We start from the raw sequence: 13,794 nt of genomic DNA on the forward strand, positions 1-13,794 counted from the left end.
GAAAACATTTGTATTTATGAGCTTTGGCTGTGTCCCCTGAGCCTTCCTCGGTGCTGTTCTTGTTATGCTTCGTGTTTTACTCTGATAAAACTGAAGGTGAAAGAAGAGGGCAAAGAGAAAACAACACACACCCAATTCCCCTCACCCAGCACCAACGCCGCCGTGCCGTGTCACATCTGCTTCCTGGGTTTTGGTTTTCGCGTTAATAGAACTGACAGGTAGCGACGGAGTCCCCTCCGGCCACCAGCCCTCGCCCCTTCCCCCTCCTCCGCCGCCGCCGCGGAGCCGCAGGCAGGACGGGTGGTGCTCCCCTAACACTGTTTTTTTTTTTTTGCGGTACGTGGGCCTCTCACTGTTGTGGCCTCTCCCGTTGCGGAGCACAGGCTCCGGACGCGCAGGCTCAGCGGCCATGGCTCACGGGCCCAGCCGCTCCGCGGCGTGTGGGATCCTCCCGGACCGGGGCACGAACCCGCGCCCCCTGCATCGGCAGGCGGACTCTCAACCACTGCGCCAGCAGGGAAGCCCCCCTAACACTATTTTAACCGACTTTTTTAAAGTCCTGCGGTTGCCCGTGGACGTGCTTTTGTCCTTGGCCTATTTGCAGTTAGTCCACACTGAGCGCCCGGTGCCCGGCACGGTCCCAGGAGCTCGCGCTGCAAGGTAGAACAGGACAAATGCCAGCCCCGGCGCATCGCCGACTCCCAGAGGAAAGGGCGGCCTGAGACGTGCAACGTACAACCACGCGGGAAAACCGACTGCCGCCTCTCTGCTCTCCCAAGTCCGTACTTCCGGCGTCCCACCCCCATGCTCCCTCCCTATTGGTTCTTCCTTTGACCACGCCCCTCCGCGGAGAGTCTCCTCCCACGGTTTCCTTCACCTTTCACCTCCTCACCTTCTCGGGCTCTGGAAGGCCTCAGACCCCGCCCACCGGGGGAGGGGAGAGTGCTACTCCAAGACCGGCAATTAGTGGTGAGTATGATCTGTCTATCAGAGGAGAAGCGGTGGTGGATTGGCTGAGGGGAAGTAGTTGGGCGGGGGAAGGAAGCACAGAGTCTGCGCGAGTGTCCTGGTGGCCGAGGGGAGGGGTCAGCCGCCTCCGCGCATGCCCCGTGCGCGCGCAGACCCCGCAGCAGTTATGGCGGCTCGGTGCGTGAGGGTGGCGCGGCACAGCCTTCCGGCTTTGGCGTTGTCTCTCAGGTAAGGGGCGCCGGCTGCCCGGGCTGAGGAAGGGCGCGGTGTGCGTGCCGCCCCCGTCCGCTCCGACCCGAGTCCTGCCCAGCTCCGGCCCGGGCGCTGTGGGCGGCGGTTCCCCCACGCGGGGCGCGGACACCGCGGGGTTGCCCTGCGGCCTCGCTGCCCGTGCTGCCCGCGCGGCGGACCCGGGGAGGGTGGGACGGCGCCCCGCGCGAGCCCAGGCCGGCGCGAGGCGGCCGCGTGTGCGGGTCCCCGGGGCGCGGGGCGGCGGCGCGCTGGCTCCTTTCTCTCGGCCCGAGTCCTCGTCCACCTCCGCGTGCCCAGGAGCCTGAGGTCAGAAGGGCAGCGGTGCCTGCCCCACGGTGGGGACAGCGGCTTATTTATACAAGAGCGGTGACTCCGCGGCGGGGGTCAGGAGGCAGTGCCCTCACCTTGGCTTTTCTTCTTTCGTGTTTTTTTTTAAAGCGGCGGTTTCTGCTTTTTCAAAGTCTAGCCTCATAAGTTAGTTTAGCGAGTGCTTAGCACCGTCTGCGTTGGAGGAGCTTCCCAGAACCAGGTTATCTGGTAGAAGACAGATTGGGTAGAAGCTGCGCAGAGCAGGAGCTGGGCTTTCCCCGCAGGAGCTGCTTGAGTGATGGGGAGACCGGGCCGGGCAGCGTGGACTACGGTAGCGCGCGGGATGCAGCGGCGATTCCAGCCCGATACGTGGTGTAGAACTGTGTGGGAACAAGCCCCCCCCTGGAAAGCCCGAGTGAGAAGGCCTCTTTGCTCGAGTAATTTGTGATTTTTGTATCTGGAATTAATTGCCAAGACGCGTGGATTTCTGCTCTGAGAACTGGGTTTGTGGCAAGAGGCTCAAGTTGGGGAGTTTAGAGAGCTGAATTGTATGCGTAGCTTTCGGGGTAACTGAGCCCCCGGAGCCTCCGTCTCCCTCCCTGCAAAGCAAAGCGAGACTTGCTCTGGCTGCTGCGGGAGCCTCTGGCGCTCCAGGAGGGGGTCGGCAGAAACAGCTTGTTCAGCCGTCTCCTTCTGACAGCGATCTGTTTCCAGTTGCTGTAAACATCCTTGTACATATGCTCTGTGTACTCCTAGCTTTCCTGTTCATTGAGGCAGTTTGTTTTAATCTGGGAAGAAATCGCATGTGGTTTATTTTCAGGTTGGACTGTGGCATAATTAAGAGTTCCACTGGACCTGGTGCAGAGATGTGTATCATTTCTTAATGGCTTTGCGGCCTTGAGTTTATCACTTAACCTTTTTCATGTGGGGATCAGATTGGGTAATACTTTAAGTCCCTTGCAGCGTTAGTTTTAGAGCTCTTTGTATTTCCCCTGTACATACCATCCCCATGCTTTCCAAGCTCCAGTCCTTCCCTCTTCTTGAAGTGCGTCTGTCTCATCCATTCCTGACTATGTATGTGAACTCTTACTTATCCTTCAAAGCCTCGCTGCACAAACCCTTTCATTGCCTTCCATTTACCCAAAGCTAGAAATATTCTACTCTGAGCCTCCCAAAGTGCATGGTTCCTCTTTTATCACTTTCAAACCCCACATTACGGTTCTTTGTGTGTAGATATCTTTTTTGCATGCCCGAAGTACCGTGTGGGCAAGATCTCTGCCCCTCCAGCTTTGTAATGAGCATCAGCACTGGGCCTCACCTCCAGTAGTAGCTACTGCATTGCTGTGTGGTGGGCCTGGGTGACCATATCTCAGAAGGAGATGTTTAAAGTGGGAAGAAGAGGAGGTTAGTACCATAGCCTTGGTACACTGACATGTTAGTTTAGGCATTTGTTGCAGAAGACTTTATATCAACAAATAGCTTCTATACGTCATATGCCTTTATTGGATCTGAAATAAATCTTTTCTCCCCCATGGGTCAGTAGCACATAGTTTTAAATTCTGATTTCTTAAGTCATACATCTGACTTTAAGAAGCAAAACAAACATCTTAATTTCTAGCGTGTGGACTTGTCTTTAGGTCCTCTCCTCGGCTGCTGTGCACAGCTACAAAACAGAAGAACAATGGCCAGAACTTGGAAGAGGACATGGGTCAGAATGAACAGAAGACAGATCTGCCCTCTGCAGAGAAGACACTGATGGAAGAGAAGGTCAAGCTGGAAGAGCAGCTAAAGGAGACCATGGTAAGGTTGCGGGCTCTGGGGGGAGCGTGGTCGTTCAAACTCCAGGTGAGTCTTTTCCGAGGACGTCTGGCCAGCCTCCGTGACAACAGAGACGGAGCCCAGACAAATCCCATCGTTGTCCAAGGACTACGGCTGGGTCCTATAACAAGTTACTACCGGAGAAGGGATAGAACCCAAAGCCTGTGTGGCTCTGGTTGTCATGAGGGTCATCTCTATGTGCTACCTAGATTATATTGAATTGAGGCTTAAAATGGTCTTTACAGGTGAGGACTATTCAGTAGGGCCCTTTAAGCTGGTCTTAGGGAAGAACAAGGGTGGGGGGCAGAGGTACGGCCACGTGGCGCTCTCCTAGGGAGGTAGGAGTTCTGTGAACTGATTAGTAATATGGATTATGACCCCATGTGGAAAAGCATGAGTGGCACAAATCGAGCTCTGTGAGCATTTAAGAATGATAATATCAAATACTGTGTGCTGGGGCCGTTCTCACCCCTTTATTTATATTAATTCTCACAACAACCCTGTGAGTCAGCCGTTAATATCCCTGTTTACAGATGAGGAAACTGAGGTCCAGGACGGTTTGGTAAACTTGCCAAGGTCACCTGGCCACTGAGTGGCAGGGCGAGGGCCTGAGCCTGGGAGCCCTTGCTCTTAACCACGGCTCTGGAATCGCCTGAAGGCTGAACACGGTAACCTGGTGCACACGAAAAATAGAAATTCCAGGAGACGGATGAGATTACAGGAAAAGTTGGTGCAAAATGAGGAAGATACCAGAATTCAGATGATTAGTACACAATAAATGTTTCAACTGAATCATATCTGGGCAATGTTAACAATACCAGAGGTTCATTGATGGGGTTTTTCCTCTTCTGTGGCGTAGAGGCCAAAGCTGTCCACTCAGGTTCGTTGTTCTCCTAGACGTCTCTTCAGGGTGTGGGAACTGAACGGGTCAGCCCCTAACCGGGCTTCTAGGATTCCCTTAAGTTGGAGATTCTGCTGAGGAATGAATGAATGGTCCTCCCTGGAGGAGAGCCATCGGAACCATGAGAAATGAGAAGCCTCTCCTTGTCCTTCCCCAGCTGCACACTGAGTGAGAATGCCCTTGGGGGCTATGTGAATACGCGACACCGGGCCATCTGTTCCCCACTTGCTGGAAACAGTGACACGGGTTAATGTGTTTGTGTTTATTAAGCAGCAGCTGTCTGTAACCCAAAATTTCAAACGTGATGATAGCTGTTGTTTGTGTTTTGACTTGGAGTTTGTTACATCAGATATGCTTTCCTATGAATTTGTTCCATATTTAATTCACGTGAATCAGTCTTTCTTTCTCCCTTTCTTTTTTTTAAGGAAAAGTATAAGCGAGCTTTAGCAGATACGGAGAACTTGCGGCAGAGGAGCCAAAAATTGGTGGAGGAGGCGAAACTATATGGTAACTTTCAACGTTACATGACATTGACCGAGGGAAACACGGGGCAAGGGAGGGGGTATCAGAGTGCCAGGCAAAGGGGCCAGCCCCGTGAGGAGGTGGGGAGCCTGCTGCTTCACTCCCTCCAGTGTTGGAGATGGGTCAGCCGTTGTCTAGAAGGAGCAAAATTGCCCTTAGGACTCGCACTCGGAGTGGTGAGCGTGATTCCTTCAATGAGGAGCGTGTGCTTTGCTCTTCCACAGAGACCTCGGTGTGAGCCTGCAGGTAACTAGCAGGTCGGCTCTATGAGGTTCGGCTCCTTAGCTGGAGCAGCCCTAACACGGGTCTCACTTAGGACCTCCTCAGATTCTGTTTGCATTGTCACCTTTGTATGTTTCTGTTATCGTCCTTCCCGTTTTTACGGTTGAGATCAGTGAGGTTGAAATGACTTGCCATTCAGCACAAACCTGGTAATGGCGCTGGCACTGAGGCCCGTCTCCCAACCCCAGATGTGTTGTGTTGATTACCCAAAAGGCTACCATTTGAGTACCTTTGGGGATGGAGCTTTCAGTCCCCCTGTTGTAGATGCAGAACCTCAGGTTCACAGCAAGACCTTGGGTGCTCACAGTGGAAACTTGATAAGATCCGAGTTCAACACAGAGAACAAATCTCTCTTTTTTTTTATTTTAATTTTATTGAAGTATAGTTGATGTACAATGTTGTGTTAATTTCTGTTGTACAGCAAAGTGATTCAGTTATACATGTATATATTCCCTTTTTTTTTTTTTTTTTTTTTGCGGTACGCAGGCCCCTCATTGTTGTGGCCTCTCCTGTTGCGGAGCACAGGCTCCGGACGCGCAGGCTCAGCGGCCATGGCTCACGGGCCCAACCGCTCCGCGGCATGTGGGATCTTCCCGGACTGGGTCACGAACCCGTGTACCCTGCATCGGCAGGCGGACTCTCAACCACTGCGCCACCAGGGAAGCCCTATATTCCCTTTTTTATATTCTTTTTTTAATATATATATAAATTTATTTATTTATTTTTGGCTGTGTTGGGTCCTCGTTTCTGTGCGAAGGCCTTCTCCAGTTGCGGCAAGTGGGGGCCACTCTTCACTGTGGTGTGCGGGCCCCTCACTGTCGTGGCCTCTCTTGTTGCGGAGCACAGGCTCCAGACGCGCAGGCTTAGTAGTTGTGGCTCACGGGCCCAGTCACTCCACGGCATGTGGGATCTTCCCAGACCAGGACTCGAACCCGTCCCCCGCATTGGCAGGCAGACTCTTCAACCACTGTGCCACCAGGGAAGCCCTCCCTTTTTTATATTCTTTTCCATTATGGTTTATCACAGGATATTGAATGTAATTCCCTGTGCTCTACAGTAGGATCTTGTTGTTTATCCATTCCATATATAATAGTTTGCATCTGCTCATCCCAAACTCCCACTCCATCCCTTCCCCACCCCCCTGCCTTGTCCACCACAAGTCTGTTCTCTGTGTCTGATTCTGTTTCTGTTTCATAGATAGGTTTATTTTTGCCATACTTTAGATTCCACATATAAGTGATATCATATGGTATTTGTCTTCCTCTTTCTGACTTACTTCACTTGGTATGATAATCTCCAGTTGCATCTGTGTTGCTGCAAATGGCATAATTTCATTCTTTTTTTTATGGCTGAGTCATATCCCATTGAATATACATATATACCACATCTTCTTTATCCATTCATGTCATTGAACATTTCCATGTTTCCATGTCTTGGCTATTGTAAGTAGTGCAGCTGTGAACATAGCAGTGCATGTATCTTTTTGAATTATGGTTTTGTCTGGATGTATGCCCAGGAGGGGGATTGCTGGGTCATATGGTAATTCTAGTTTTAGTTTTTTGAGGAACCTCCATACTGTTCTCCATAGTAGCTGTACCAATTTACATTCCCACCAACAGTATAGGAGGGTTCCCTTTTCTCCACACCCTCTCCAGCATTGGTTATTTGTAGACTTTTTAATGGTGGCCATTCTGACTGGTGTGAGGTGGTACCTCATTGGAGTTTTGATTTGCATTTCTCTAATAATTAGCGATGTTGAGCATCTTTTTGTGTGCTTATTGGCCATCTGTATGTCTTCTTTGGAGAAATGTCTATTTTGGTCTTCTGCCCATTTTTTGATTGAGTTGTTTGGTTTTTTGTTATTGAGTTTTATGAGCTGTTTGTATATTTTGGAAATTAAGCCCTTGTAGGTTGCATCATTTGCAAGTATTTTCTCCCAGTCTGTATGTTGTCTTTTTGTTTTGTTTTTAGTTTCCTTTGCTGTGCTAAAGCTTGTAAGTTTGATAGGACCCATTTGTTTATTTTTGCTTTTATCTCTGTTGCCTTGGGAGACTGACATGAGAAAACATTGGTAGAATTTATGTCAGAAGATGTTTTGCCTTTGTTCTCTTGTAGGGGTTTTACAGTGTCTTGTCTTCTATTTAGGTCTTTATTTAAGCCATTTTGAGTTTATTTGTGTGTATGGTGAGAGGGTGTGTTCTAACTTCATTGATTGACCTGTGGCTGTCCAACTCTCCTAACACCACTTGCTAAACAGACTGTCTTTTCTCCATTGAATATTCTTGCCTCCTTTGTCAAAGATTAGTTGACTGTAGGTGTGTGGGTTTATTGCTGGGCTCTCTATTCTGTTCCATTGATCTATATGTTTGTCGTTGAGCCAGTACCATGCTGTTTTGATTACTGTAGCTTTGTAATATTGTCTGAAGTCTGGGAGGGTTATGCCTCCAGCTTTGTTCTTCTTCCTCAGGATTGCTTTGGCAGTTCTGAGTCTTGTGGTTCCATATAAATTTTAGGATTATTTGTTCTAGTTCTGTGGAAAATGTCATGGGTAGTTTGATAGGGATCACATTGAATCTGTAGATTGCTTTGGGTAGTATGGCCATTTTAACAATGTTAATTCTTCCAGTCCAAGAGCACGGGGTATCTTTCCATTTCTTTGAATCATCTTCAGTTTCCTTTACTAATGGTTTATAGTTCTCAGCATGTAAGTCTTTCACCTCCTTGTCAGGTTTATTCCTAAGTATTATTTGATGGGATTTAAGAGGTATTGTTTTTTTTACTTTCCTTTTCTGATATTTCATTGTTAGTGTAAAGAAATGTAACCAGTTTCTGTATGTTAATCTTGTATCCTGCTACCTTGCTGAATTCCTTTATCAGTTCTAGTAGTTTTTGTGTGGAGGGTTTTCAAAATATAGTATCATGTCATCTGCATATAATGACAATTCTACCTCTTCCCTACCATTTTGGATACCTTTTATTTCTTTTTCTTGTGTGATTCCTGTGGCTAGGACTTCCAGTACTATGTTGAATAGAAGTGGTGAGAGTGAGCATCCTTGTCTTGTTCCAGATTTTAGCGGGAAGGCTTTCAGCTTTTCACCATTGAGTATTATGTTGGCTGTGTGTTTGTCGTAATAGCTTTAAATGTTGAGGTGTTTTCTCTGTACCCACTTTCATAAGAGTTTTTATCATGAATGGTTGTTGGATTTTATCAGATGCTTTTTCTGCATCTACTGAGATGATCATGTGGTTTTTGTCTTCTCTTTTGTTGATGTGCTGTATTGCATTGATTGATTTGCATATGTTGAACCATTCTTATGACCCTGGGGTGAATCCAACTTGGTCGTGGTATATGATCCTTTTTTCCGTGTTGTTGGATTCGGTTTGCTGACATTTTGTTGAGAATTTTTGCATCTGTATTCATCAAAGATACTGGCCTGTAATTTTCTTCCTTGGTGGTGTCTTTGTCTGGTTTTGGCGTCAGGGTGATGGTGGCTTCATAGTGTCCTTCCTCTTCAGTCTTTTGGAAGAGTTTGAGAATTGCTATAGGTTCTTTGTGCGTTTGGTAGAATTCATCTGTGAAGCCATCTGGTCCTGGACTTTTGTTTGTAGTGAGTTTTTTATTTTATTTTATTTTATTTATTTTTGGCTGCATTGGGTCTTTGTTGCTGCGCACGGGCTTTCTCTAGTTGTGGCGAGTGGGGGCTACTCTTTGTTGCAGTGCACGGGCTTCTCGTTGTGGTGGCTTCTCTTGTTGTGGAGCACGGGCTCTAGGCGTGTGGGCTCAGTAGTTGTGGCGCATGGGCTTAGTTGCTCCTTGGCATGTGGGATCTTCCCAGACCAGGGCTCGAACCCATGTCCTCTGCATTGGCAGGCGGATTCTTAACCACTGCGCCACCAGGGAAGGCCCAAGGCCTGTTTTTAGTGTGGATGCCTGCCACCTCTTTCCTCATCATATCCTGGCCATTATCCCCTTGATAGGAGGTGTGACGGGTGGTGTGGTGACCAGAGTCTGCACTGGATTTGAGCGGGGCCTCCTCTCTGCTCTGTGGTTGTCACAGCCCTGTTGGGGGCAGGTCCTGCTCCCTAGTTGTTGGAATAGAGGCCCCCAGATCCGTTTCTGAGCTGCCTTGTGGGGCAGGCAGGATTGGAGCGCTCCTGCTGGAAGGGGAGCCACCCAGTATCCCTCCACCAGAGCCATCTACCAGGGAGTGTGCTCTGTGATGCCATCTGTCACCTGTTGTGCGGGCTCACAAAGTGCGCTGTTGTCAACTGCCTTCGGCCCCGCCTGCACCGTGGGAACGCAGGCAGTTGGCCCTGGGGTCCCTCAGGTGCTGTGTGCACAAAACCACCAGCACAGATCCACTGAGGTCAGGTACCAGGACCGGAGTAGTCGTGCGCCTGGACCTGCCGTGGGAGCCGCCCAGACCCTGGCCCTGCTTCTGTGCGTGCCCACAGAGCCCACAGCTGCGAAGGCCGGACCTGTCCCAGCCGCGGGAGCACCCTTTCCACTCAGACGTCCCACACGCGCTGCTGAGTTGACAGAGTCGGCGGCAGTGGCGTGGATCACACAGCCGCGAGGAGGGGGCTCTGTTTTCAGTCTCACCTCCGCGTGTGGGCAGCCCCCTGGCACTGGTGCTCCCAGAGCTCATAAAGGCGGCACCCAGCAAGAGGCTGCCATGGCGGGCCCCACCCTTCCCTCGCGGGCCCCTTAACAGCGGCGCTTCACCTCTTCTAGGAACTCTTCGTTCCTGGATGCGGTCACCTCACCTCCTGTTGCTCCTCCTCTTCCGGGTCATGGCCTGCGCTGGCTGCGTGTCTGTCGCCCTCCACGTGTCTGGGTTCTTCAGGGCTCAGAGCAGGCCTCCCCCCTCCTCTCGCCGTCCCCCCTACTGACTTGCCCTCCCACGGGTCTGAATGGCATCCACGCACAGGTTCTCTTTCCAGTTCAGACATTTCTTCTGCGTTCTAGCCCTGTATGTCTTTACCTGGACGTCTCAGGGGTGTTTTAAACTGGATTCTCCCCTCTGCCTGTGCTTCCTGTCTTCCTCATTTGAGTAAATGATACTGTTGCCCGCCCAGGTGTCTAGGCCAGGCATGTGAACTGTCCTCTCCTCCCTCAAGCTCACTCCCCTCCTATCCGGTGAGTGGTGATGCTTGGACTCTGCTTCATCCACTTGTCTCTGCTGCCTCCGCTGTGGCCCAGGCCAGCTTCAGCTCTTGCATCCCTGCTCCACACCCTAGGCAGAGTGGCCACAGCAGACCTCTACCCATTCCACTGCACCATCTGGAACCTTCAGCTACTCTGGGTCTGCATCTTCCTGGTAGGCTGGCCGTCCTCAGTTCCTCCAACGTGTGGCTCCCTCCCGACTCTCCAGGCCTCAGTTCCCAGAACCCTCCTCTGCCTACCCTGCTGAACCACGTCCCTTAGGTTAATCTCTTCTCAGCACTCACGAGTGCGCCTTGTGTAAGTATCACTGTGATTGTACTTGCCACTTGTGTGACCGTTTCTTGCGTGTCTCAGAGACCATACGGGAACTAGCACAGGGTTAATCCTTAGTAGACGCTCCCATCTTTATCAGATAGGTGGAATTTTAATTTCATTTTAAAGCAGTGGGGTGAAAACCCTGTGTGAAAGAGTAAAGCCTAAAACGAGCGCTGCCTCCTTCGAGACGCACAGCCTTCAAGACCCGAGAAGACTTGAGTGGGCCGTGCTAGAGCCTCACGGTCGCTAGGCTGCCGGGGCCAGGGTGGGGCGGGCCGGGGGAGCTGAGCCGTGTGCGCCTCTCATCCGCCCTGACCTCCTTCGTTCAGCAGCTGAAGCATTGTCTTGGAACCACAAACGTTTGTATCTGTGCGAAGTTTTTTAACACGTTATTTCTTCTGTTAGATAAAGGTTAAGGCTTGGGGTGTGTCCCGGTAACTTTTACCCCACGGTGCCAAATAATTGCTAACGTGTGTATTGAGTCCTTAAGTGTTCTAGGTGCTCTGAGTGTGTGTGGTTTTGTCCTCATAACCTCACTGTGTTAGGTACTGTTATCCCTGTTTTATAACCAAAGAAGCTGAGACCCAGAGAGGTTAACCAGATCACATGGGCAGTTCCGTGACAGCCAGGGATGTGGCCCCAGGCCCCGTGTTCTTTAGCTGAGGCAGCCACCTGCGCCCCTTCCTGGCTCTGCCGTCTGCGGGGGTTGCACGTCCTCTTAGCCTGGAGCAGGACTGATGGTGGTTCTGCAGGTTTTCAGCTGCTGGTCTTTATACCTCATTGGCTTTTGTCTAAACCCCAGAAAAGTTTGTCTGTTTTTTAATCCAGCCATTGAAATTCTAGGGCAAACTAGTGATTTGAGACGGTGTCATTAAATAGACCGTGTGTGACGTAAACGGGGCTTACAGTGTTGAGTTGCCCATGCAGTTGGTACAGAATGCAAACGCTGTTCTTCTTTAACTTCGTGTAGGCATTCAGGGCTTCTGCAAGGACTTGCTGGAGGTGGCGGACATTCTGGAGAAGGCAACACAGTGCGTCCCGAAGGAGGAGATTAGAGACGATAACCCGCACCTGAAGAACCTCTACGAGGGGCTCGTGATGACTGAGGTCCAGATCCAGAAGGTGTTCAGGAAGCACGGCTTACTCCGGCTGAACCCCGCGGGGGCCAAGTTCGACCCCTACGAGCACGAGGCCTTGTTCCACACGCCGGTTGAGGGCAAGGAGCCAGGCACGGTGGCGCTCGTTAACAAAGTGGGGTACAAGCTGCACGGGCGCACCCTGAGACCCGCCCTGGTTGGGGTGGTGAAGGCGGCTTAGCGGCCCCCACGGGCTCCGGGGCTTTGTTACGATCACTCGCTGACTCAGGCCACTTCATCTTTCCTCAGCTGCGGGTGCGCGTGACCTTTTCCTAAACCTTGTTGCCAGGCTTTAGTGACCAGTGGCTGGACAGGAAGTAAGCCAGTTGCACAGTTGTGTTAATGAACATTCGGGAGTTACTAGTTCCACGTGCTCACAGGACAGGCCGGCGGGATGCTACCGGACCCTAGGGTATCAGGAAAAACACCGTGTCTGCTCAAACTCTGGTGACGTCAGAGTATTTCAAATGAATAAAAGGTCTTCAGGAGTCCTGCTGTTTGCTAGCTGGCTGCGCCGGCTGCACTGCGTCCTCTGCGTCTCACTGTAGCACGCGAGTTCCTGGACTGCTTAGCCACCACCCGTCACTCAGTGAAGGCAAGGCAAGAGTTTAAACATTTTTCTTGCTAAGAGAAATTGTACGACACCCTTGGCGAAGAACGCGTTTGCGTTCATTTATGATCAGTTACTGTCTCGCTGCTAAGAGCGATCGTCTTCTGGCTTTGGGAGGTGAGAGACCAGCGGGCACACCCTAACGTCCTCACCTCCTTATTTTGCCAGTAACTGAATTTGACACACTCAGTTACTTTCGTCCTGTTTTGTTCATCTCTTTATAGAAAGGTTTAAATCTATACCCAACTAGTTACTAATGACCAGAAGGTACTTTCCCCCTAGTAAGATGGACTTCCTTAGAAATCTGAGGGACTGTGTGCTTGGTATGTTTTAAATGTTAAATTTAAAATTTTATTTCAGAGGATTGAAGCCCTGTTGTTTATTTTCCTACGCTCTGCTAGCTGTGTGCTTTGGTGGAGGAGATCCTTACTAAGCAGAGAAGTGTGGCTTAGCTTTCCGGGTCTTTGCTCAAATCCTGCAGCTGTGCGCCTGACACACGTAAACGTGTTGGCTTCTGTCCCAGAAGGGGACCGTGGACACTTGGAAGCAGCAGCAAGGACACACGACCGGCAAGCGCTGGCCCTGTGACTCGCCGCCGGACCCTCCGTTCCTCGCTTGAGGGGAAAAGTTGAATGACTGAGGTATTCTTATAAACGAGGGGAAAAAAAGTAACCTTCCACTAGCTTTGCTTCTAAGAGGTACTTCTAGGATTAAAGGTCAATACTACGTAAGAAAGGTGGGTAGTCGATTTGAAAGGTGTAGGTGATATTCCCATAATTAAAATTCCAATTTATACCATTTCAAGAAATTTCCCCCCCTTTTATAAATTTATTTATTTTTGGATGCGTTGTGTCTTCGTTGCTGCGCACGGGCCTTCTCTAGTTGTGGCGAGCGGGGGCTGCTCTTCATTGTGGTGCGCGGCCTTCTCATTGCGGTGGCTTCTCCTGTTGCGGAGCTCAGGCTCTAGGCGCGCCGGCTTCAGTAGTTGTGGCGCATGGGCTCAGTAGTTGTGGCGCACGGGTTTAGTTGGTACACGGCACGTGGGATCTTCCTGGTCCCCTACATTGGCAGGCGGATTCTTAACCACTGCGCCACCAGGGAAGCCCGTCCCCCTTTTCTTTTAAGCTGCTTTAAATAACTTGGTCAAGAGCATAGCCCAAAACTAAAGGCAACAGTACAGCATATTGAGAAACAGCCGAGAGTTACGCCTGCTCTTTACACTGTGGCTGTGAGCACAGCCTTTCGCCTCCCTGGACTCATCTGTAAAATGAGGGTGAATAAAGAAGTAATTTTCAAACTAATTTCTTGGAACGTGTGCAGTCCCATCCCATCCCTTTTCACCTAGAGCTGCACCTGCAAAAAGGTGCTAAACCTAGAGATGGTCTCGCTTAAGGTGATCAGCTATTTGTTTACTGTTTCACTCATCCACAATCACCGCTAACAGGAAAACATTTAATTTTGTACACACTGACACTGGCAATTAAAGACCCGTGGGCTGCACTCTTGTCAAGTT

At 50.4% G+C, this 13,794-nt stretch overlaps 1 protein-coding gene across 1 annotated transcript; it reads left to right on the forward strand.

Moving 5' to 3' along the window:
- Positions 1-1,083: 1,083 nt before the first annotated feature.
- On the forward strand, positions 1,084-13,582 carry GRPEL1 (GrpE like 1, mitochondrial). The gene is made up of 4 exons (XM_030876861.2): positions 1,084-1,197; positions 3,168-3,330; positions 4,675-4,756; positions 11,506-13,582. The coding sequence occupies exons 1-4, from the start codon at positions 1,103-1,105 to the stop codon at positions 11,850-11,852; spliced, it is 687 nt and encodes a 228-aa protein (XP_030732721.1). The 5' UTR covers positions 1,084-1,102; the 3' UTR covers positions 11,853-13,582.
- Positions 13,583-13,794: the final 212 nt, after the last annotated feature.

Source organism: Globicephala melas, chromosome 5 (assembly GCF_963455315.2).
Source record: "Globicephala melas chromosome 5, mGloMel1.2, whole genome shotgun sequence".
NCBI lineage: Eukaryota > Metazoa > Chordata > Mammalia > Artiodactyla > Delphinidae > Globicephala > Globicephala melas.

Bases quoted from the DNA above. Each gene is read 5' to 3' on its own strand.
- GRPEL1 (XM_030876861.2), top strand. From the start codon at position 1,103: ATGCCCCGTGCGCGCGCAGACCCCGCAGCAGTTATGGCGGCTCGGTGC. The intron at 1,198-3,167 runs GTAAGGGGCGCC...ACTTGTCTTTAG, and splicing joins GCTTTGGCGTTGTCTCTCAG to GTCCTCTCCTCGGCTGCTGT. The intron at 4,757-11,505 runs GTAACTTTCAAC...AACTTCGTGTAG, and splicing joins GGAGGAGGCGAAACTATATG to GCATTCAGGGCTTCTGCAAG.